Raw genomic sequence first — 26,090 nt, forward strand, 5'->3', positions numbered from 1 at the left:
CCATAGCAGGGTAGAGTTTTTACAATCTAACAACACTGGAAGTTAACCAAATGTTTGTGCTTTTTATTAAGTTTTTAAATAAAAGGTATATCTTTGTATTAAAAAGTAGTATATGAAATAGAACTAATACAGAAACCCTGTGAATTCTTCCTTTAGAAACACCGGCTTGCAAACCTATATACACCTTAGGTAACTTCCAAAAAACCAACTCTCAAAGTATCCCTGGTCAACAACAAACTAATAAAGGATGCTCACGAGGTGTATGTAGACTTGCAAACATGTAACTGATGCTGACTGTGTTTTCTATTTGGGGGCCTAGACTCTGGTACACATTAGGCACATATACTTACCACTCTTGGCCCCAATAATAACCTTGGGTGGTGATGACTGCCTAACAGATTTCCCTGGCTCAAACTGCTGTGTTTTGTTCCTAGGGCCTGCACTCTGTGTGATCTCTTGTGGATGGGAACAAGCAAAGGGAGCTTGGAGTCCTACAAGCTCATCTGTGCCTTCTCCCTTATACTACAGCTGCATATTCTCATCACTCTTTTCTCAAGAAATCTTAACCACAAATACAAGTATACGCTGAGTTCCATGGGGTTCCTAGAAAATCTATAGTAGAGATAGAGGTATAGTACAATAACGGGGCCTTGGGGGCCCCCAATAAAAGTAGGAATAAGTGTAAAAAATAAAAATGTTCCTCAAAGGCTCTAAGATCATAAGTGTGGTAAGGGGTGGTGGCCCTGGCTTAGCCGCTAACGTTAAATTTCATCATTATAAACCATGTACTTGTTCCTCCAGAGTACTGACCTGCTGGTACATAATCCAGCTGTCCCTCCCCACTCCTAAGCTTGTGTGACCCCTCATCCTCTTTTTTACATATCAGTTCAAATCCCATCCGCTCCAGGCAGTCTTCATCAAGACCTGGCATTCTTTTGGGTAGGGTAGTTCTACTCTGTACCCCAGTGTCCTTTGTATTTACTTCAGTCTCTGTCCTCACTGAACTGTTATAAATGTGTCATGGTATGTCACCCTCAGCAGAGCATACGGCTTATGAGCAAATGATTGGGGTTGCAATCACCTATCAATCCTGTGGTGATACATTGTGTACCCTAATAAAGCTTGCCTGAGGATCAGAGGACAGAGCCAGCCACTAAATTAGACACAGAGCCAGGTAGCGGAGGCACACACCCTTAATCCTATGGCTCACTCGGGAGGCCGAGATTCATCTGGATCTCTGTGAGTTCAAGGCAACACTGGAAACAGAGCCAGGCGTGGTGGCACACACCTTTAATCCCAGTACTGGGAAGCACACACAGCTTTGATCCTAGGAAATGACTGCAGGGTGAAGAAAGGTATATAAGGCGTGAAGAAACAGGAACTAAAGCAGTTCAGCTGGGACCCTTTCAGGTAAAGATTCAGAGGATCTCAGTCAGAGGATTCATGGAGTTGACGAGGTAAGAGGTGGTTGCTGTGGCTTGCTCTGCTTCTCTGATCCTCAGGCAAGCTTTATTGGGGTACACAATATATCACCACATTTCCAGTTCTCAGCCTCAATGTTTAAGATGAAGCTAGAAAGCTGAGTAAAGTTCATATAGGTAGATTCCCTATGACTGTCTAGCTTGCCAGTGGAATGTCCATTACTGTTGTCCTTACCTGGTTAACCTCCAGTTCCTCTGACTTAGACGATAGCCCTAATCTCTAGGGAAATTTTCTGCCGTAAGTGACGGGCTCTATCAACCGACAACATTTGCACTCTCTGCTTCTGTAAGCAGAAAACTGAAAAAAACTAAACTGTTCCTCAAATTAGCAGGATGACATCTTTCTACACAAAATGCCATTAAATAATTTCTCTTCTAAGTTATGGAGCATATGTTCAGTTGAGACACCACAAGAACAGGAAGAAGAGATGGACAAGGGCAACGAGGAAGTAGACAGGGGAAAATGGAGAAAAGGAAGTGAAAGGGGCAGAGCAGAGGACCAGGGGAAAAGGCAGGACCAGGAAAAAGGTAAAACAAGGAGGAAAAAGAGGAGAAGGAAGTGGAGAAAGGGACAGGAAAGGAAGGAGCAAGGATGAGGAAGGGAAAGATGGACAGAAGGAAGGAAGGAGAAAACAAGTCCATTGGACAACGTGTGGATGGCAGAAATGGTACTGAGGAGTGGAACACAGTGCCTTCTAGTCGACCCTAATTGTTACTAATTACTCTTTTATTTATCCTTGTCATGGCTTGACAAGTATCTTCAAATAATGGTGTTTCTATTTATATGTTATATTATATATAACACAATCGATCTCAAGGAAATACTATTTCACAAGAATACATGATACCGGAGCTGTAGAGATGGCTTAGACATTAAGAGCACTGGCTGCTCTTCCAGAGATCCTGAGTTCAATTCCCAGCACCCACATGGTGGTTCACCATCTACAATGAGATGTGGTGCCCTCTTCCTGGCAGAACACTATATACATAACAAATAAATAAACATTAAAAAATACATGGTATAAAAATCAAATAGTCCGCCGGGCGGTGGTGGCGCACGCCTTTAATCCCAGCACTCGGGAGGCAGAGCCAGGCGGATCTCTGTGAGTTCGAGGCCAGCCTGGGCTACCAAGTGAGTTCCAGGAAAGGCGCAAAGCTACACAGAGAAACCCTGTCTCGAAAAAACAAAACAAAAAACAAAAAAAAAAAAACAAAAAACAAAAATCAAATAGTCCTGTATTTTATTTGTATAAGAGCTTATCATCTTAAACAGTGAGGGGTCATAGATTATGTTTAGTCTAGGGACACAGATAACTACATTTAATCTTTGAGTTATTTTCCTCTCCTTTACCAATAAGCACTCAGAAAATCTTGAAGAGTTGTATAATTGGAAAAAAAGAAAGTTGTGATCGCATTTGTAAATAACTTTAATTAAATAAAAATTGCTCTGAATTCAGCATTCTAACCAATCACTAGTAATAAAATCCCTCTAGTCTCCTGATTCTACACATATCATTAAGAGAACGTGAAGATATGACCAATGAGTAGTTCACATGGAAGTCAGGAGCAAGAAAAGGGTTAAAATTTCTATGTGCAACCTAGAGAGATGGCTCAGAGGTTAAGAGCACTGGCTGTTCTTCCAGAGGTCCTGAGTTGAATTCCCAGCAACCACAAGATGGCTCACAACCATCTGTAATGAGATCTGGTGCCCTCTTCTGGCATGCAGATGTACATGCAGGTAGAACACTGTACAACTAATAAGTAAATAAATCTTAAAAAAAAAAACCTATGTGCAATGATCTCTATAGTATCTTCTACATTGAAAATATGATGCTTATGATTATAACTACAATATCAGTGTGTCCAAATAAAGTCCTTGTATTTTATTTAATTTATAAATATATATATATAGCCCTAATAGCCATAATTTTATTTTTAGAGGGAATAGATGATGAGACTGTCTACAAAAGAAAGTTATTTATGAGGTTAAAACAATGGATGAAAGTTAATAGATACATTTAAAAATTAAAAAGGAACATATACTCCATGTTTTCCTGTAAGAAAGAGGAAGAATTCAGAAAACGTATAGAATCCCACCACTGAGCTCAAATGACTATTAGCTCAAGCACACCTCTTTAAACATCTAGGAATTTCAAAATCAAGAACGTTTAACACAAAAGATTTAGTATTTTTGTTTTTATCATGAATATGTTTCAGAGAAGGTCATGCAAAAACAGTGGCTACCGATAGAACGTTTTCAGATATGTGCCACAATTAGTGCACGGGACGATTAGTGACTCATGCAGCTGTTTGAGACACAGAAAGCTAAACATACTCACCTTGCGGGGCGCTATCTAGATCTGGATAAACAACAGCGGAAGGAAACAAAAAGCAATACTCCAATCAAAACAAATCCAAAGTTAAAACTCTCACATAGCACAAGATTATGTCCCGATGTTTCGATATCCAGAATAGATGCCATAACAAACACGGATGCATTTTAGCACAGTTAGGTATGCAGCGTAAAGGTAATGGAACTTGGTTAATCTTTTAAGTAATTGAAATCACCCATTCAGAAACTTTCCTAGTCTCCTGTATCCATAAAAACCAATGGTTTAGTAAAGTGAAATAACCTTAGGTGGGTCATTGTTTCTTGGAATGACAATTAAGTACTTTCCCCCAAATTTACATACACATGCAAATTAAAGTAAGAATGTTTATTGAAAGCCTCAAGTAAGTATAGCATCTATTCAAACAAGCTGTAGAGGAAGGAGATACAGATACAATGTCCAAAGAGCCAAGCCATCATGCAAGTCATCTAAGTATAACTTAATCCAAATTACCTTGCAAAGCAGGGCCTAGTAAAGCATCCAGCTCAGGGTTTAACTCGGCTTTCTCCTTTAACATGTGGAATAAGAGCTGGTTTTGTGTGGCACTGGTGATTTCGGTTTGTTTGAGTCGACCTTCCAGGACTTTAATTTGGGCCTCTTTCTGCGCAGCCTGAAGACCCTGCAACAATAACCGGAAACGCCGACTGTCTTACATCACAGGAAACAAAGCCCACCACACTAAAATGCTTAGGGCGCTGACTTTGACATCGGACAGGCCTTAACGCAAGCAAACCAGCTCCTCTACTTACTCTGTTTAGAGGTCTTAGAACAGTTTCCCTGTCCAAAATATCACCCTCCAGATTCTCAGTTCCTGCGTGTGAAGTGCTGTGGTGCAAGACCTACTTTGTTGGCACATGGTACATAAGAAGTGTGAGAGCACAGTGTAAGGGTCTAACACAGGTCCAGTGCGGGGAGCAAGAGACTTAGCTGTCACCACTGTCAGCAACTGGGAATAAGTGTCCTACTGATGACAAATTAGGTTGGTAGTCAAAAGAGTAGGGGAGTACAACTTATTTTTTTTCCCCTCTGATTTTCTCTTGAGTTGTACAGAGTTAGCAGCAAGCCAGCTGTGATACAAAATCTGCTTCCCCTGACAGTCTTTCACTAAAGCAAAATGGGCTTTATTTCTTCTTTGTTTATTTGTTCTAATAAACAAGTTTAACAGAGCCAGTAAAACTGGTACAAATACTTATATAAACATTTTATTGTAGCTCTAAAGAAAAAATATTTTATTTTTTCACTTAAGAATTTTATTTCCTTTTACCAAGAGGAGGGTTACTAGAGAGAGAGATTCAAAACTGAATTGGTCACAACTTAGGCTTTCAAGGATAGAATAGAACCTGACCTTATTGATGCCCATTGACAGGAAGTGATCCAGCAGGTACCGAGCTTCAGTAAGTGTGCAGGCATTAATGACAGCAGTGACATCCAATGTCTCACCTTCTTCCTACATCAAACCAGTGGGGAACGACCGTTACTTTGATCTAGACATATTTCAATAGAAGGCAACAGGCTATTGTATTGACTTGACAGCGTGGATAAGTCAACGAAGCTACTCAGGAAAATATCACATGCTTTCCACACTAAGAAACACGTGTTTCAGTCAAAAGTAGACACATCCGAGCAGCTAAAAATTCAAGGCAAGACATAATAACATAATAAAGAATATCACAAGGTCAGTAGAGGAAAACAGGAGAGTAGATTATTCTATGCATAAAACCTAAGAATCAGATTAAACCAATAAACAGAAAATACCTTCACATAAAAATTCAAAGCGCTCTTAAAGATACATAATACAAAAGTTCTTTTCCCTAAGCTATTAAATATCTAAGATCCCGAGCATCCAAACAACTCACACTTCTAGCATCCGGGAGGTAAAGGCAGGAGGATCAGAAAGTCATCTCTATCTACACACACCACGTCTGAGGACAGCCAGGGTGAGAGACTTGCTCTCACAAACAAACGAATACAAGGAAAAAACAACAACTGTCGTTTACAGGACACACCTTGGCTTCCTCCATCTGCATGATGTTAGCCTGACAGTCAGCAATGCTATCGTTGATGTAATCTATATTCGCGGTTAGGGACTCCATCTCTTCACTGATGTTAACCGCATTTTTATCTCCGTCTCCACTCTCTTTGACTATCTTCTCTCTCCTCTTTGAAAGTTTCTCTCGCCTTTTTGTGAGTTCTTCCCGTTGCTATGGGGGAAAAAAAAATCAAAGAAACACATATTGGATTTAAATTTTAAGAAAACTCACACACACGGTGCAGTCAAGACAAAATGACACTATAGAAGCATTCAACGTTTCCAAGGAACAAAGATAAAAATAGTAAGACTAAGAGCCAGTAAGGAGGGCAGTTCTAGCTTCTATTTGCCATACCCTGAGGAGTCTGTTCATGTCGGCCTCCATGTTGGAAATGGTCATTTTCTGCATGATGATGTCAGTTACCCGGCGTTCAAGCAGCTGCCATTTCATGCGGGCTGTCTTGGAAGTGAACACCCTACCAGTCAATCCTTTCCTCTGATATTTTTTCCTGCAATCATTTACAAAGACAAATATAATTACTTATGCCTTTACTTGAGTGTGCACAACCAATACAGAGACCTATTGTGCTTATACAGCGTTCCGTGTGAACACGCACAAAGGACCGTATCAGGGCGATTAGGAATCAGCAGGACCTGGTTCCGTTTGTTGTGGGTGTTGGTAACGCCTGGACCCTTGCCACAGGAATTCTCATTTTCTGCTGGGCGCCTGCCCTTGATGCCTCTGCTTCCCCTGCAGCTGCACTGGAACCCACGTCCTGGACAGAGCTGTCAGATGAGCTCAGCTTCCGAGTGACTTTCCCGGCTACTTTATCAGACATGGGTCTTACTTGCCGACGGAGAGCTGTAACCTGAAAGAGCATCAGAGGTTGGTCTAAGTGCTGTCTGTAGAAATGCGCACTACAGAGATGGAGGAGAGTGGTAGACGATTTGTCTATCACATGCAAAGCTCTAGGTTTAACCGCGCCCCCCCCCCCCCACTCCCGCCAGCATCACAAAGTGAGAAGAAAAGGAATACATTATTTTTTCCAAAAGTCAAAATGCTCCCTCCAAATGGTAAACTTGCTCACTGTACCTCTTCAGTTTTGCGTCGCAGAACTACTTCTTGATTTCTTTTCTGGGCTTCTAAAAGTCTAAGTTGATGCTGTAAGAGAAGATTTGGTATGTTGAGATGGACAACTGAAGCCCAGTATGCCCTACGCCTAGGCTAACACACTTCCTCTTACTTCCAGAAAATATGAGTTCTTCACACAACCTGGGTTAATAATCTCATATCCAACATACAGATACTGCTATGTGATGATTTTGTGTTCCCCAAAATATTGTGCACCCTAATAAACTTATCTGGGGTCGGAGAACAGAACAGCCACAATATTAAACCTAGATAGAGGCTAGGCAGTGGTAACACAAGCCTTTAATCCTATCACTTGGGAGGCAGAGATCCATCCGGATCTCTCAGTTTAAAGCCACACTGGAACAGTCAGGCATGATGACTCACACCTTTAATCCCAGGAAGTGAGCCATTAATCCCAGGAAGTGATGGCAGGAAGCAGAAAGGTATATAAGGCATGAAAACCAGGAACTAAACCTGATTAAGCTTTTAGGCTTTTGAGCAACAGTTCAGCTGAGATTCATTCTGGATGAGGACTCAGAAGCTTCCAGTCTGAGGAAACAGGATCAGCTGAGGAACTCTCAAGGTGAGGAAGCTGTGGCTTGTTCTGCTTCTCTGATCTTCCAGCATTCACCCCGATACCTGGCTCCAGGTTTGTTCTTATTAAGACCATTTAAGATTCACGCTACATTGCTACTTTACTACAGCAAACAATACTGAAACCGCCGTCTCTGGGCTGGTGAGATGACGACTCTACTCACATCTCTTCTGTGTGAGTGCAGAGCACTCTTCTGTAACAGAGAGACTCTACTCACGTCTCTTCTGTGTGAGTACAGAGCATTCTTCTATAACAGAGAGACTCTACTCACATCTCTTCTGTGTGAGTGCAGAGCACTCTTCTGTAACAGAGAGACTCTACTCACATCTCTTCTGTGTGAGTGCAGAGCACTCTTCTGTAACAGAGAGACTCTACTCACATCTCTTCTGTGTGAGTGCAGAGCACTCTTCTGTAACAGAGAGACTCTACTCACATCTCTTCTGTGTGAGTACAGAGCACTCTTCTGTAACAGAGAGACTCTACTCACATCTCTTCTGTGTGAGTGCAGAGCACTCTTCTGTAACAGAGAGACTCTACTCACATCTCTTCTGTGTGAGTGCAGAGCACTCTTCTGTAACAGAGAGACTCTACTCACATCTCTTCTGTGTGAGTACAGAGCACTCTTCTGTAACAGAGAGACTCTACTCACATCTCTTCTGTGTGAGTACAGAGCACTCTTCTGTAACAGAGAGACTCTACTCACATCTCTTCTGTGTGAGTGCAGAGCACTCTTCTGTAACAGAGAGACTCTACTCACATCTCTTCTGTGTGAGTACAGAGCACTCTTCTGTAACAGAGAGACTCTACTCACATCTCTTCTGTGTGAGTGCAGAGCACTCTTCTGTAACAGAGAGACTCTACTCACATCTCTTCTGTGTGAGTGCAGAGCACTCTTCTGTAACAGAGAGACTCTACTCACGTCTCTTCTGTGTGAGTACAGAGCACTCTTCTGTAACAGAGAGACTCTACTCACGTCTCTTCTGTGTGAGTGCAGAGCACTCTTCTGTAACAGAGAGACTCTACTCACGTCTCTTCTGTGTGAGTGCAGAGCACTCTTCTGTAACAGAGAGACTCTACTCACATCTCTTCTGTGTGAGTGCAGAGCACTCTTCTGTAACAGAGAGACTCTACTCACATCTCTTCTGTGTGAGTGCAGAGCACTCTTCTGTAACAGAGAGACTCTACTCACATCTCTTCTGTGTGAGTGCAGAGCACTCTTCTGTAACAGAGAGACTCTACTCACATCTCTTCTGTGTGAGTGCAGAGCACTCTTCTGTAACAGAGAGACTCTACTCACATCTCTTCTGTGTGAGTGCAGAGCACTCTTCTGTAACAGAGAGACTCTACTCACATCTCTTCTGTGTGAGTGCAGAGCACTCTTCTGTAACAGAGAGACTCTACTCACATCTCTTCTGTGTGAGTGCAGAGCACTCTTCTGTAACAGAGAGACTCTACTCACATCTCTTCTGTGTGAGTACAGAGCATTCTTCTATAACAGAGAGACTCTACTCACATCTCTTCTGTGTGAGTACAGAGCATTCTTCTATAACAGAGAGACTCTACTCACATCTCTTCTGTGTGAGTACAGAGCATTCTTCTATAACAGAGAGACTCTACTCACATCTCTTCTGTGTGAGTACAGAGCACTCTTCTGTAACAGAGAGACTCTACTCACATCTCTTCTGTGTGAGTGCAGAGCATTCTTCTATAACAGAGAGACTCTACTCACATCTCTTTTGCGCTGATCCTTTTTAAGCTGAGCAATTTCCCTGTTTCTTCTGGATTCTGTCAGCCTGGCTTTCTCTTGTTCTTCTTTCATTTGCTTCATTAGACGAACCTAAAGTTAGGTATATATACATTATTGAACTTACTCCATCAGCAGATACAGTTTTTAAGTTACACAGACGGGAGTTCTTTCATTCTAAGTATTTCCCGTGGAAGCATGTGGCATCCACAGTGTATCTTAGTCAACTGGTGTTTTCAGATGATTATATCCCCAACATATTTTTGTCAAATTCATTAGTGCTCCATGTATGTAGTTTTGATACTTATTATCAGTAGCTGAGTGAGCCTGAACAAGTTACATAACCTCTGTAAGGCTTTGACTTTCTCATCTATGATGTCCTTGTGTACTGTGAAAAACTCAATGGATCGATCCTGGAAGGTGCTTATAACAGAACCTGGTACAGGGACAGAACCTAACAAATGTGGCTATTGTTATGACAGAAACGGCGCAACATAATTTACTACTTCTTAAGCCGTGTCCGTGTGGTTATTTTAAGGGAATTGCCTTGATTTTGGTGCAAGAGTAAAGATAATCCCAACTCAAAAGCTGATCCAAGCATTGCCAGTCCCCTTGGCTTTGTACTGCTCCACGCGTGGGGATAACACATCTCAAGCTCCCGATGCTACCTCTTGGTGGATGAGAATATGATCAGAGAGACGTACACAGGAAGCTGAGAATCTGTTTATATCTTAAACGGGGAGTAGCTGCCTTTTTTACTGACTCAAAGAAGAGCCACAATACTAGTTCTGCTCCAGGTTATAAAGGCCGTGGCCACCCAAGCTGACCAGGAGCAGTACAGTACCTTCGTTTTCTTCATCTCCATGACGTCCTGCTGCAGTTTCTTTAGCTGTTTTTCGTACTGAGACTGGTTTTTGAGCAGCCTGGCATGCTCCTTCTGGGCCGTCTGCAGTCTCTGCAATTCTTTGTTCATGGCGTGGAGCTTCTTCTCATATTCACACTTCACTTTCTTTGCCTTTTCTTCTGAGTATGACTCCACTGAGCCTGGGTGCAAAAGTGGGGGGAATGCATGGTTTCTGTCAGACACGGATCTTTGCTTCGTAGACTTGGAACCAACACCCAGTTCCCAGGACACCATAATGCCTGAGCTCTTCCCTCCTGCAGGTTTTGGCTCACTTGTTTTAGTATCTGCTCAAGTCATCCAGTGGTTCCTACGCTGTCTGATTTACGTGCCTTGACTACGGATTGAGACTCCGCAGAAGACCCACCTAAGTTCTGCAGCACCTGGTCTCTTTCCAGCTGTGTGTCCCGGATCTTATGCTGCAGCATCATCAGCTTCTCCTCATACTGCCTTTTCAGCGTCTGCAGACGTTTCTGGCTGTTCTCCAGCTCATCAATCAGCTTCTGCTTAATGGCAATTTCACACGTGATATTTGCTAAGTCGGCTTGATAGTTAGCTATTCACAGGAGATAAAAATACTGAAAGTAAGCCAAAAGATAATCATCATACCAAGCCAAGAACGTAAAGCTGTTATCTACATTCATGTAGTCACTCAGCAGCCTTGTGGGAAATTTCCTGGCTACACTGCACTCTAAAAAGACAGACTGTTCACAGTGGCCAATGGCAGGTACTGTATACACTAAAGAAATGTGGAAATCACACAGGGACTAGATCTAGCACAGAAAGGAACATCTCTTTGGCCTAGAGCATGCATGAGTCTAGAGTAGTCTTACAGGTCATAAAAATTGCTTTCATTTGCGATAAAATAGGAAACGTTAACTTTCCCACCAAAGCCTGAACAGCTTCCCAATATGAGTCTTCTGCCTTCATGCTAAGGGGCAGGTACCTTTCTCATCTGATTCAGAGTCAGATTCATCAGAGCTTTCTCCTCCTTCAATGTCATCCTCTTCTTCATCTTCCTCTTCCTCCTCTTCCTCCTCGTCCTCATGATCACTCACTTCTTGATTCTCTTCCTGCAGTGTGATTTGTGACTGTTAATAGCACAGTATAGGCAAGCAAACTGATCACCTCAGTAAGAGAGGTGCAGGAGTATGGACCCCAGAAGCACAAAACTGTCATCGTGTATGTAAATGCATGCTCACGTGTGATGTGTGCATGTGCATGTGTGATGTGTGCAGATGGATGCCAGAGCAGGCTGTCCAGTGTCCTCCTCTATCATTTTCCACAATATTCCCTTCAGTGGGGCCTGTCATTGAATCTGAACTCACTGCTTTGGTTAGGCTGGCTGGCAGGTGAACTCCCAGAATCTGTCTGTCCTGACTCGCCAACTCAGGTTACAGGCCATGCTCAGCTTTCACATGGATGCCAGGGATCTGAGAAAGTCCTCACACTTACACATGAGTCTTTTACCCACTCAGCTACCTCCCCAGACACTGAATTATTTTGCTTTTCTTTAGTTTAAAATCATTATAAGAGTTTAAGGCTATTATGCAATAACTTTGTCTTGAAGAATTCTTCATCTCTCATGGTATACCATCTGCATACACAAACACAATTTTCACAATGCACTAGATGGAGATTTGCCAGTAATTAACAGCTGGCCATTCTGAAAAAAAAGTCCTCAAGGAAACAGGAAACCATAGCTATGATAACAACTTCCATTTAGTTTGTATACATTAATGACTACAATCTATACGTTTGTTTTCCCATACTTACCACTTCTAAACCATTGTTTTCTTTCTCTGAAACGCCCTTCTCTTCCTTCTTCTCCTGGTCAGTGTCTGCATTATCCTCCTTCCCAGACACACTTTAAAAAATAAAAAAGAGAAAAGGAATATGAGATAAGTACAAGGGAAAGTCTTCACTTTTTTTTCTTAGATTTTTTTTTAAACCATCAACAAATTATAAAAACAAAATGCAAGGGTTAATCATCTAACTAAGCAAGGCTGCTCTGTCTGAAGATTAGAGAAAACAGATCTCACCACGTGACCAAGAATGTAAAAATTGGCAGCACTGAAGGAAGTTTCTCTTCTAGAAAGATCTGATGAGACAGCAAAGTGGCCCCACAGTAACAGCCAATTAATTACAATGCACCACAACTTCAATTTAAAAGAAATCAAAAGAGAAAGTTTTGGCTTCCCATCTAAATTCATGAAAACTTCTCTCATATAAACAGAAATCTATAAAATGATGCTTATTAGTATCCTAATAAATTTAAGATTAATTTTAAAGGTTCAAAATTACTCTGTCACAGTTGAGCCTGCCTCTATGGCTGCATCCATCAGTGCTGGCAACTTTTCTTAGGCCGTCTGCTTAGCACAGCGTGATTTCTCGTTATATGAGCACAGAGCGAACTCCAAAATTATCTGAAGTTCAGGCTGCCCTCTGACTGACTCAGAAATGCCAGCGTCTACTACAAGTTTCACCATGAAAACTGAAGCCTTCCTCCTCAGTTTACCTGATGCCTACAGGCATAACCACACAATGGTTATGGCTGAACTCATTTAGTCTGGTAGTCCTAAGCGAAGGTAGAAGACTACAGTGAGGGAATTTTTGGCACACCCCAATCGCTCTGATCTTTCTTGGGTTTACCAAGCATAATAAACTATGCACAGAAGTTACACTTGGGCTCACTAGACTCATATATAAACAGTGTTAATATAGCAAATCTTAAATAATCCATACAGTTTGGGTTATAGTGGAATTTTAAAATCATTAAGATTAAAAAGAGTCAAATACAGCAATATTTCCAAACAAACTTCCTCCAGAAAGCACTTTATGATAGCCACTATTTCCACTAGATATTCCACTAATAAAGAACTTCCTGATTGGTACTTGGGCTTATTTCTAGTTTATAAGTGAATAATTTGACCTCACTTGGGCCCTGTTATCATTACTTAACTCTAACATTTAATTCCAGGTCCCTATTCTTGTACATATTTTTATAATTAGAACAATAATATAAATATTTTTTCTCCTAAGCACTTTCCAATTTTTAATTTGTTTATTTATGTGATTATTTATTTGATCTGCCATTCCCACTGAACTAAAAGTCTCTTGAGAGTAAGACTCATATGTATATGGCTTATCATTCATTTACCCACGGCCTGCATGGGATAAATTACACTAGTGTTTATTAAATAAGTCAATCCCTATGAGCTACATGAACACCTGTGTTTGAGTAGTCCTCGGTGTCTCACATACCAGTCAAGTTAGAATGGAAAATAAGGTTTGCAATATTATAAAGATGCATGGAACATAGCAATGCCTTTGGAGTGAGAAGTAAAAGCCACCAAGAATAGCAATACAGTGGTCATAACTGGAGTCAAATAAAGTGCAACAGACTTTCATGAATGTCATTAATTCATTGTACTAGAGGAAAATAAAGTGAGAGAAAACTAGGAACCATATGGAGTGAACAACTATGACAAATCCAATCATATTCAAAGGCCAGCAACACATACTCAAACACTACTGTGCTAGAGGCTGGGACCCAAGCTGTAAGACACACAGAGGATGTGTGGAAAGAGGATTATTGTATTTGTCATCAGGTTTCCTCCTCTTCCCTGATGCTGCCTTACGTACTGCTACTGGAGTATAACCTCCACTCCTGCTGGTTGTTACACTACAGCATCATCTGAAATTCCTTTTCTCGGGTTTATAGCCCCACAACTTTATTACGAATACTTGACTACCACACCTTCCTGCTCCTTCAAGTAGTTAATATCTGGCCTAACAAATGTTATCGCTGACTTATATCTCCAATCATAAATTCTCCTTGCACTCTGATACAGAAAAATCAGCATCATAGTTATATATGCTATGCTTCTAAAAAATACTTGTAAAGTTTAAGCTTTACAGGTGATATTAATAAATATTGTATCTCAAGCACTCTCATTGTCTTTGATACATGTTAACAAATTGATAACCCCAAATAGCTATCTAAGGGTAGTAATTAAATTTATACTTTACACAAAACCAAAATCTTGGGAACTGGAACGAACATAAGAAATTAATCTCTTCATCTGGCAAATAAAATGAATAAATAAACTGTGGCCTTGTGAGGTTTTCCACACAAGGGACTAAGAACAGATGTCCTGAGTCCTAGCATGAAACACCCACATCCGGGTGAGCTTGTTAATGCAGAATGCCAGGCTTCATCTACATGCTACTGCATCAGATACATTCAGATACAGTTATGCTTGTGAATTGATGATTGAGATATAGTCCTAGAACACTAAGCTGCCCTGCATCTGCTGTCCTATATCATCACATGACAGTCAGAGCAGCCTCTGTTTACCAAGTCTGTATGTATATACTTCAAGGACGGAGTAATTTAATGTGGTAACATGTTTCCACATATAACGTTAAAGATTCATTGTATTGTGAGCTTTCCCAATAGGAGAAATTTTGCATGTATAATTTTTTAGTTCAGCTGATAAACATGCTGTCCTAAACTAATGATGTTTAATTGAGTTCCAGTGTGAGCGATAGGCAATTAGAATTACATTCTGGTCACAGAATACTTTTTAAGTTATAAACTTCTAGAATATAAGCTCAGAAACTTTAGACTCAGTATAGGACATGGAATACCACTAAGGTGAATATATTATAAACTAATTTATGATTTAATAGATCTAAGGTAAACTAGTTGTTTACATGTTGTGTACAGGTTGTCAAGCTCAACTTTAAGTAAGAGATGATCTATGACTCTAAGGCAGAGCTTCGCGGATAACTGCATTTCGTCTGAAACTACCTCGTCAACTGGGCTATATGATTTGGTGGCTTGTTTTAGAAAACTCGAGGAAGACAGGCTCTAATACCAAGCAAACATTTACTTATCTAAATAAATACTCATATTCAGGTAAGGCTCCACAAAATGGAGGTCAGCTACTAACTTCTAGGTTGCAACAGGAAGAAAGGGAACTGTCCACATTTTAATATTCGCTTGAAATACATGTGGAAAGTTAAAACAACATTTTTCTAGTTTAAATTTCAGGATTCCTTGTCAATCTGACCTGTAGGACAGCCGCAGTTCCTTTTGCCCTTCTACCATTTTAGTGTTTCCTACAAAGATTCCAGCAAATAAGAAAGAGAGGCGTCTGCCCACGAGTTAGCATTTGCTACGACAAAATGTCAATCACTGCCCGGTTACTAACTCCCACTCTGCTCACAAGCCTCCCCTAGATACAGAAATGCTGATTGATATTTGTTTATAAATCTGATGGTGAAGGTTTGTCTAATTTTACTGAAAAGGGTAAAGTAATCATCATACTTCCGGCAATTTATTTGAAAGTTAATGAAATTGGTTGCATTTTAATTCAAGTAACCACAGAGTTCATTATTCTTAAATACTTTTACTTTTTCTCTGCTATTTTTTTTTTTTTTTATAAAATATCATGACTTTAAGGAGGACCACAGCTGATCTAGCCTGAAGCAGTCTACAATTCTAGGCACATTTTCTTGCAAATGGAAATAACGTATTTAAATGACATTTGAATTTAGAAAACAAAACAAAAAAAACCTGGGAAATATTCCAACCTTCTCTCTTCTCGATTGCTTTCCTCAAGTTTCTGTAGCCTTCAAATCACGAGGCACAGTATGGGAAGGCCAAGCCAATGAGGGCAAGCCAGACAGCGAGAGCAGAGTGGTAAGAAGGTAAAATGGCACATGAGCTTGAAGATGTTGAAACAAACCGCAAAGATATCATTAAAAGACAACACGCAGTAAAAAGGCAATACATGTTCTATGATGACGACGAACTAGAAAATCAAGAGTATGACATCTAAGAAGAAAATACAGGTCATCGGTGGGAACCGTTTTACAGTCAAGTGCAGTCTCAGTTTACCTGAGATGGGAAGTCCTGACTGGATGTCATGGCTATTGATAGCCAAAAATAGATCAATTTTTAAAATTTTTCCCCATAAGGAAAGGCTACTTTCAACAACATCCTCTTCCTTTTCAATCTTTCAAAAGATTTTTTTATGGTATCCTCGAAAGACCTTCGCTGAGTAATGCCTTTATACCATAAATGATAATACTAATACGACATACAAGGTACTACTTTAAGAACTAGACTTCATTTGTGCTACGATACATATAATCAATACTAAATCTAAATTTAAAAAACGCATGTCAGAAGTATATGAGATGGTATTACAGACAAATGAATGTGGCTGTTATACGATCAGTGAAAAAAATACAATCTTGTTAATGGATAAAATTTTAACAAGGTTGGGATCAAAAATTTGCTACTAAAAGGGCATATCACTAAGGCAAAGGTGGAAATAAAATGGGAATTTTAGTACTTTCCATTAGTAACAGCGTTCTTTAATCAGAATATTAAAAAACTATAAATTGATAGATATAGGTTTCAAAATATAACTTAAAGAATATCCAATATACAAAATTAGGGACCTTTACTCAATGGAACGTACTATATGTGAATATTTGTCACCTGGACAATATAGATGGGCTAGGCTCTGATTAGGCAAATTGCAAACTGCACCCAGCACACTGTCTAGAACCCCACAAAATCCTCTTGGAATCATTAATATTTACAATCATGAAGAGAATTATCTCTTTTAAACTTATGATGTATGGTTTCGCGTAATTTTTATTTCTTGGGCAGTGGTTGTCTCTTACAACCAATTTACACACTGCTTTTCTAATATGAGACAAGCAATCTGAGAAACAATTCTGCAGAGAGATATTCACCGGGGATCAGACAGTGGCGCACAGTGACTAGAAAAGGGGAGAGTCTACACAGAAAGACCCATGTTTCCAGAGTCTCAAACCAACACCACTACGTCCAAGTGCAGTACAGTGTGGAAGACGACAGTGTTGTACCATAGTTCATTTAAAGCTGGATATCCAAAGGCACCAGACTAAATGTGTGAGTGGTCAATTTTCTTTATCTCAATACACAAAACAGTGCACATACACCACCACCCACCCACCCCCAGTGCAATCTAGGCTCGCACTGATGATAACGAACTACAGTGCTTAACGTATATGGCTTCCTGGTTAAGGTTCCAAATTTTCTATTATCATTATTACTATTATTATTAATGTTATTATTGCTGAAACCCTTCGGATTGTGTTTGCTTTGCTTCAGGCCTTTGCCTAAGATGGGAGCTTATTTATATTTTTAAAACAAGAATTTATATTGCATAGATCTAAAAGTTACTTAGACCTAAATGTGATTAGTGAAGTGCTTTTTGTTTAGGTTTCCTTTTTTAATGTGACATCTGTGTGTGTGTGAGCATGTGTGTGTTCATATGTGCATACATGTGTTTGTGTGTGTGTGGTGTAGCTGTGTGAGTGAGGTGTGTATGTGTGTGTATGCATGCATGTGAGTGTGTGCGCATGTGTGTGCACACGTGTATAGCTGTGTGAGTGGGGTGTATGTGTGTGCATGTGTGTGTGTGTGTGTGTGTGTGTGTGTGTGTGTGTGTGTGTGTGTGTAGCTGTGTGAACGGGATATGTGTATGTGTATGTGTGTGCATGTGTGTGCAGGCGTGTAGCTGTGTGAGCAGGGTGTGCCTGAGGAAGTCAGAGGCTATTTTTTCCGGAGGTAGTTTCCTCCCTCCACTGAGGGTTCCAGGGACTGCACTCAGGTCTTCAGGCTTGTCAGAAAGCGTTTGGGGTTTGTTTGTTTCTCTCTCTCTCTCTCTCTCTCTCTCTCTCTCTCTCTCTCTCTCTCTCTCTCTTTTATTTTTTTAGGTTTTTCAAGACAGGGTTTCTCTGTGTAGCTTTGCGCCTTTCCTGGAACTCACTTTTGTAGCCCAGGCTGGCCTCGAACTCACAGAGATCCGCCTGCCTCTGCCTCCTGAGTGCTGGGATTAAAGGCGTGCGCCACCACCGCCCGGCTGTTTTTTTTCTTGTGTGTTTCTCACTGAGCCAGCCCCAGCCCAGGTTTTCAGTTTTTTAATATAGAACACTTGTCTACAGAACAAGACAAATATCATTAAATTCTATGAATTGCCTATGCAGTTATGTGAGGTCACAAACTGGCTCTGGAGACCTTTCTATGTGACTAGTACATAAAATAAACTCTTTAGGCACAAAAATCATGTGTGGGTTTGACAAAGGGACACTGTATGTGAAATATGTTCCAAAAAGCACTTTCCAAGCACTCTGTGAGTGTTGGTTTTAGGAATGCTAATTGGTTTTCTCATGCCAACCTTTCACTTACCTAGCTGCTTGATTTTGCTCACCAATATTTTACCTCTGCCTACAGCTCCACGTATTAGGAAGTAACTTCTCTCTTCACTGGGCATCCTTACGTTTAGTCTAGCAGTTTGGGAAGTCATTATTATTAGCATGTACTATTGTCTTCACCTCACTGCCTGAGTCCTTCACGGAAAAGCAACCTTAAATCACCTCTGCTTTGTCTCTTTTCTGTTTCCCTTACACTGGACAAGGCTTCTGGATTAAAGAAACCAGCACAAATATAAACAAAGTATTTTCCATTAGTCCTGTCAGCCCAGTGCTTATTAGAATGCATTTTCACAACAATAAACTGAACCAGCGCTATTAAGTACCTATAGCCACTATAAAAAAATATCAAAATGACTTTATTAGGATCCCTTTTTAATCTTTTATTACTCATATTCAATAAGTAATTAAAGCAATATCTAAATTAAATTTAAAAGGAAAGCATAGACTCAGCCCATGGTCTTGAAAACTGCATTCCTACTTACACTTACTCATGAACACAAACTACCTCGGCCCTTAAAAACAAGTCACACTATCTACAGAAGTGAATTTCGCAAGTCAATGATAAACCATGGGAAAGCATCTCATGTTCATTCCAGCACAACGTGAACATTAACTCCCACAATCATGTGGTCCTTACTGGAGTGCAGCTGTACACCAAGAGAGACCTAGTCACGATCTATACCCTACTGTTGCTGCCATCATCCATGAAAAGCACCTACGAAAACATCACGCGCTCAAGAATCCATTGCCTCCTAGCCACATGTGCAACTTCCTGCTTTGTCTTTTCTACCATGAAGATACAAGGCAGGGTTAACCTAACAGATTGAAGTTTCTAATAACGTTCAACAACTGACTGTTCAAGGAAAAAACAAATGCCTTGTTTTCTAAACACTTTTCTAAGTAAACTGAAGGAAACAGCCTGTAAAAAGGCAATGATGTTCCTGAGCCTCCCTATAACAAGACTACGGAAGAGAAGATTGCTTGGCCTCCCTTTGAATATCTAGCCAAAAATGTTTAAATTGAGTTCCAGTGGCATGCTCAATATATTCATGGTAAATAATTGGACTGTACAATAGAATCAATAGGTAAATACGTAAGTAATTTGAGGACTTAACCACTCACACATTACAAATGGTCAAATTTTCAATTTTTCCCTTTTCTTTTCCCACTGACTTGGGCAAACGGGAGATATCACGGCACGGGAAGCCTACTGCAGTGGTAGAAAGCTAAATACTTCCCCGAGAGATTCAAAATACCTGAAATACCATGGAGAACATTCATATAATCAAATTAGAAACCCTGAAGGAAATATTTAGAGACCGAATGACATTCGGATAGATTTGTCAGCCTTTAGTTAAACTAATCAGTTAACAGAATTAGAACGCCTATGAGACTACGCAATTCTATTAGGAAATGAAAAAAGTGGACAACACACTGTTACAATGGGACACAGAAGCTTCACAGAAAAGCAGGATGGATGGAATGCAAAAGCAGTGACTTTAAACAACAGTCTAATAATTTCTAATAGTAAACAAGCCTTGTCATAGTCTAAGTACAATTCGTTACTACATGCTTATCGCTAAACTTAACTTTCTTATATATAAGTAGAGATAAACCATAACTGTAATCGTAAGCTAATGTAAACAATTTTTATGTATTCATAGACTCATGAGACTGTGCACACATACAGCATTACAAATTAAATGTCCTGGAAAAAATATTTGATTTTATAATACTACCTTTTTTTCTTCTTCTTCTCTTTCCTTTTTAGCTTCTCCAAATCTTTCTTGGCTAGATCTATAATTTCAATAGTTTCTTTGTCCGAAGACAGTATGGTGGGAGAGAAAGCTGATGACCCACTGAAATACGGTGATCTTGCTGTGGCTCTGGTCAAGGTTTTTCGAAGGTTCTCATTCACTGCTTCACTTTCTAATAGTTTTGCCCTAATGAATAAAAATATCTTTAAGTAGGAACAATTTTTATTACAGTAAAACATTTTTAAAAACTCTTATGCTGGCATCTCCAGGTATATCCTGCAGCCTTGAGCTCCAGGACACAGCTGTGTAACCATTACCGCCGTGCACACATATGAAACATATTCCCCTTAGCTAATATGTTATGCTTTTCTATATTTTCAATGCAGCACAAAGCCTGGACAGTACCAAAATGAAAGCCGAAAGTATATGAAAGTATAATAAACCACCTACCAATAATATGAATTTCAGACTATTATGGAACAAACAGCAGCTGGTTCGTTGTTTTATTTCCAAGGCTTGCATTTAGTAGGGCCTGAAACCTGGCGGGCTCATTTCCATTAACTCCAGCCACATGAACAAAGGCCAGTTTTTTTATAGGCTAGAGAGAGAATGTGTCTTTATCCCTCTCTTTCCACTCCCTGTCCCCCAACACATAAACACACGTGCTGTTGCTCGAGTTTTACTGACTAAATGGCAGTGTGACAGGAGAGAAGGTATTGGCCATCTCAGGGAAAGAGCAGAGTCATGGCATAGAGTTCATCTGACACTGGATCTGGGCCATCCATCACTAAAAGCCCCTACTGTTCCCTGTGTAAAACAAGGATTAAAACAGGTTATTTTCTCTAGGGTTCCTAGGAGAATCAATTATGTAAATTTAAATTTAAAACTTGCCACACTGCAACTATAATTAAGCACAATAAAAATTCTTATGAAAATTAGAAATAATATCATTACCCAACAGTAGTAAAATAAATTAATTATAAACACAGGTAGTACTATAGAATCCTGAAAACAATGTTCATGATGCACTGTCATATTGCAAAGAACAGATAAGATGACAGACACATTGTTATGAATGAATATATGAATATGAATACCACTGAAAATAACTGAAGAGATTAAGCAAAATGCTAACTTCAGTTCTCAGCTCTGGAAAGAGTAGAAATTTAGTGATTTCAGTGTTCTCTTTTCTATATTGTCATCCTCCTACAAAAGTTTTAATATCACCAAATTCAAGGATTAAATGATGATTGCTTCAGTCTATTAAAAGGTCACTCTTATGATTTAATAATCTGAATAATAAGATTTAAAATAAATATCCAAGTTGTGATAAAATTCAGATAAATTTCACTTAGTTTAAGGGATTGGGAATAAATCTTCACAAGAGTAAATTCTGACAGAAATATGGATTAAAGGAGATTAGTAGATAAAAAATAGAACTTGAAAAAATGGGCTACGTGACACACTGGACCTGTACAGCTCCTTTTGGCTTCAAAACATTCAGACTCTATTGTTTTACTCAAGTCCATAATAACTTTGTGAGGCTTAAGTATCTCTTCTTATAGACTAGCACATTAAAACTCAGAGATGTCGGGCTGGAGAGACGGCTCAGAGGTTAAGAGCACTGGCTGCTCTTCCAAAGGTCCTGAGTTCAATTCCCAGCAACCACATGGTGGCTCACAAGCATCTGTAATGAGATCTGGTGCCCTCTTCTGGCATGCAGGCGTACATGCAGACAGAACATTGTATACACAATAAATAAATCTTTAAAAAAAAAACACAAAAAACTCAGAGATGTCAAAAGAGTCAGGTAATGTACAGTGTCAGATAATGTAATGTGGAGGTGTCAGGGAATACGCAGGTGTCAGGTGATGTAGAGATATCAAGTAATGTAGAGATGTCAGGGAATGTACAGGTGTCAGTGGATGCAATATAGAGGTGCCAGGTAATGCACAGTGTCAGATGTAATGTAATGTACAGGTGTCAGGGAATGTAATATACAGGTGTCAGGGAATGTACAGGTGTTAGAGGATGTAATGTACAGGTGTCAGGGAATGTACAGGTTTCAAGGAATATAGAGGTGTCAGGTAATGTAATGTAGAGATAGCAGGTAATGTAGTGGGGTCAGGTAATATACAGGTATCAGGGAACATAATGTAGTGGTGTCAGGGAATATACAGGTGTCAGGAAATATAAAGGTGTCAGGTAGCACCTTATTAATAAAGAGGAGATTAAACATCAATCCAGGTAATCCAATTTGAATTCAGAGTTCACTTATGGCTACCTAATATGTCAATTATTGTCACATGGTACATTATAAACCTGGGACTCTAGGAGACTACTCCTCAAAGCTGGGACACATCTAATTAAAGAGCCACCAAAGTGATATCAAAGTCAGGACTATAAAACAAAGTATTAACCCATTCAAGGAAGGGATTTGACAACTGACTGCCCTTGGCCCCCGAGTCATCATGAAGCACTGGTAAATGCTTCAAGGAAAAGACTCAACACTGTGAACATGAAGGTACTGGGTGCTGCGTTTAGTCACGAGGAGTGGAAATCATACTGGTGATCTCCTAGGAAATAACGATGCTGTCATACCATTGGGCCGATGGTGAAATCAAGGTTTACATGCGGCTTTAGAATAACAGGGTGGAGGAGGGGAAACAGAGCACAAGAACCAGAACACAATCAGCAGGAATCGTGGCCAGAAGCCGGGGAGTGAAGGAGAGGAAGAGCAGCTGCCTCCAGATGGAAGAGGACCTTCTGAGACTGAGAGAGCAGCTGTTTCTCAGGGCATGGCAAAAAATTGCGGGGAGGGTTCCTGCAAAGTGAGGAGAGATTGGTCTGATAAATTCTAGACAGCTCAGGGACAGCTCTCCTAGTCAGGGTAGAAACTGACAGTTTAGGCTGAATCCTGTGCAGAACCAGGACACAAACCCAAAAGGCCTCTGTCAAACAGTAAGGCATGAAATTTCACACACACACACACACACACACACACACGAAAGTCACAATCATGTAAATAACTTTATTGCCATTTTAACATTAGACTATCTTATTTATCTTCGATTTTTGAAACATTTAAGAGACCTAGAGAACTTTGTGGAGGCAGGAAGTGGAGAGAGCACTTGTCACTGAGAATGACTAGAATAGCCCAGGGATGAAAGGGGACAAAATACACAAATTCAAGACAGGGAAATGTGAGAGTAGTTATAAAGTGGGACCTCCTCCCACTTGGTTATTATCTGCAGACATTTCCCCACGGAGCTGACTAAGGTTTTACTCCATGAGAAAATAACTAAGCATCAGGGCAAATTCTGAAAACTAAAATTCTTCCAGAAGTGCTTAATGTCCCTGTCCTGTTTCACACCCCTATTCCCCCAAATCTTTTCTCCATAGACTTCTCCACATCCATACACCATGGATGGGCTTTTTTATTTTATTAAATTCTGACATTTCTATTTACTGCACATGTCTAGTTACAATGTTCTACTAAAGACTGTGGCTTCCATAAATGTCAAGCCTGCCTCCAATCCATGACATCCATGCTCAAATGTGAGCATCTGCAGCATGTCTAAAAAAATGTAAAGGGAATGTACCAGAGAAAGCAGGGACTCGGTGAGTTACATAATAGCTAAAGAGATAAAAGGGAATAAGAACAGAAAATACAGAAAGTTAAAGATTATTCATAGACTTTGATGTATTTCCAAGAGACAGGGAAAGAGCCACAGGTCTGAAAGTCAATAAGGATAGCTTCACCAACATCAGGTATGCCTGTCCTATATTTGGGTTTGGTGATGTCCAATGAAGTCTGAGCAGCAACAGTAAGAGGATGATATGGAAAAGTAGCATGGGAAGGAAGAAGGGGAAAAACTGGCTTGGAATATGACATGATGAGAAAGCCAAGTATCTAGTTCTCTATAGTCAACACAACCGCAGGACTGAAACAGCAACATGAACAGTTCCAGAACAATCATCCCAGCAGACAGAAATATTACAAACACTGCACAAATTGACATGCATTACATGTTCTAGAAAACTATACCTGAGATCTTCAATTTCTTTGATGTAACTATGAATCATATTACTAATCTCTTCATTCCCTTCACCTGCAAGATAAAATATGAAATGAAAATTTTATTTTAAAATGAAGACTTCAGTCTTGGGAGTACAGCACAATGGACTAGTACTTGCCTGACATGCATAAGGCCCCAGGTTTGAAACTTAGTACCAAAATAAAACACAATTCCTACAACAAATTCCCTGCCCTGAATGACATAAACAGATCATAAAATAAAACGTTGCACAGGGCACATTTTTTTTATATAGGAATATCTTATTTTTTTAATTAGGTATTTAACTTGAAATTATAGGTTGTATATAAAAATGTAACATTTCAACTTCACCTATTTTGAGTAAATAATCAACACAAAGAATGATGCCTTCCAGAAGTTAATCTCTCATCCACCCCACCCTAGATACATACCTGCTCTGGCAAGAACTTGATTGGCCTGATTGCTGACAAGCTGTGTGATTCTGGCCCTCAGTGCATCCACAGTCTCTTGCATGGCTTTTATTCTTACACGCAAGTTGTTATTTTCAGTCTGCAGCATAGCATTCTCGTGAAACATGTCATTGATGCTCTCCACGCCCTCCTCGTCAATTATTCTTTTGCCCTTGAGGAGAAATATTCCCTTGTTGGTTAAGGCCTTAAGTACACAAGCATTTTCATTAAAGACACCCCAAGATCACACAGTTCTATAACCAACAGCCTTTTTATCTTCCCAGCCCCAAGGCAAAAAAATCAATTTCCTCCAACTACAGTCTTTCAGGGTGCATTAGTCAGTTGAATTACAGATTGGGTAAGAAGTCTTTTGAAGAATTCTAGAAAATCCAACTTCCCAAAGACTACTCCAAAGACAAATCTATTCAACCCTGCCAAAAAGACATGATTGCATTTGTATGACACCAGCCTTCAGTGTGTCAGAGAACGACCAGTCACTCCTGTTGGCTTACTGTTTTGTACTCCATGAGCTCCATCTGAAGTCGTGTGATCTCACTTCGGAGTGCATTGATCTGCTGACTCGCTCTGTCTTGATTGACCATCACCTTGTTCTTGATATTTCTCGCTCGGTTGGCATATTTCAGAGTGTTTAGTGTCTCCATAAAATCTCTGTCTGAAGGGCTGACACATGCTATCATGATTGTTTGGCTGAAAAGTTACAAATAGTAATTGGTTGTAAAAATAAAAGCAAATACTGAAATACTTATTTTAAAAGTCCTGCCATTTAGAGACCCGCAGCCAAACAGTAAGTGGAGAGAATGCCCAAATGGGAGATCTTCATTGGTTCGCTCCCCTCAGAGATGGGGAACCTTGCAGAAGAGGGGGAGGAAGAATTGTAGGAGCAGAGAGGTGGAGGACACCGAAGAACACGGCCCACAACATCAACTAAGCAGGGCTCATAGGGCCTCACAGAGACTGAAGCAACAATCATAGAGACCACATGGGTCTACTCTAGGTACCCTGCATATACATTATGGTTATGTAGGTTGGTATTCTTGTAGGACTCTTAACAGAGGGAGTAGATGTCTTTGACTCTTCTGTATGCCCTTGGGACCCTTTTCCTCCTACTGAGTTGCCTCACTCAGCTTTGATATGAGGGCTTGTGCCTAGTCTTATTGTATCTTGTTACACCATGTTTAGTGGATATCCCTGGGAAGCCTGTTCTTTTCTGAAGGAAACAGGAGCAGTGGATCTGGGGGAAGAGGGGAGGT

The 26,090-nt window shown here is 40.2% G+C and overlaps 1 protein-coding gene across 16 annotated transcripts in view; it reads right to left on the reverse strand.

Moving 5' to 3' along the window:
• Positions 1 to 26,090, reverse strand: part of Kif21a (kinesin family member 21A) — a 126,385-nt gene that overhangs the window by 28,595 nt on the left and 71,700 nt on the right. For 6 of the 16 annotated variants that reach the window (XM_052748688.1, XM_052748686.1, XM_052748684.1 and 3 more), the window contains exons 8-24: positions 25,332 to 25,527; positions 24,802 to 24,991; positions 24,361 to 24,424; positions 20,295 to 20,498; positions 15,874 to 15,912; positions 12,049 to 12,139; positions 11,219 to 11,345; positions 10,640 to 10,828; positions 10,216 to 10,415; positions 9,357 to 9,464; positions 6,994 to 7,062; positions 6,555 to 6,769; positions 6,256 to 6,409; positions 5,878 to 6,072; positions 5,217 to 5,318; positions 4,325 to 4,490; positions 3,821 to 3,841 (exon numbers count right to left, since the gene is read on the reverse strand). In XM_052748688.1, the coding sequence (XP_052604648.1) occupies positions 3,821 to 3,841; positions 4,325 to 4,490; positions 5,217 to 5,318; positions 5,878 to 6,072; positions 6,256 to 6,409; positions 6,555 to 6,769; positions 6,994 to 7,062; positions 9,357 to 9,464; positions 10,216 to 10,415; positions 10,640 to 10,828; positions 11,219 to 11,345; positions 12,049 to 12,139; positions 15,874 to 15,912; positions 20,295 to 20,498; positions 24,361 to 24,424; positions 24,802 to 24,991; positions 25,332 to 25,527 (2,330 nt within the window). The remainder of the gene's footprint in view (positions 1 to 3,820; positions 3,842 to 4,324; positions 4,491 to 5,216; positions 5,319 to 5,877; positions 6,073 to 6,255; positions 6,410 to 6,554; positions 6,770 to 6,993; positions 7,063 to 9,356; positions 9,465 to 10,215; positions 10,416 to 10,639; positions 10,829 to 11,218; positions 11,346 to 12,048; positions 12,140 to 15,873; positions 15,913 to 20,294; positions 20,499 to 24,360; positions 24,425 to 24,801; positions 24,992 to 25,331; positions 25,528 to 26,090) is intronic. The other 10 variants (XM_052748690.1, XM_052748687.1, XM_052748685.1 and 7 more) reach the window with 3 other exon arrangements.

The sequence above is a fragment of the Peromyscus californicus genome, unplaced genomic scaffold (assembly GCF_007827085.1).
Source record: "Peromyscus californicus insignis strain IS unplaced genomic scaffold, ASM782708v3 Scaffold_20__1_contigs__length_68692818, whole genome shotgun sequence".
Lineage (NCBI taxonomy): Eukaryota > Metazoa > Chordata > Mammalia > Rodentia > Cricetidae > Peromyscus > Peromyscus californicus.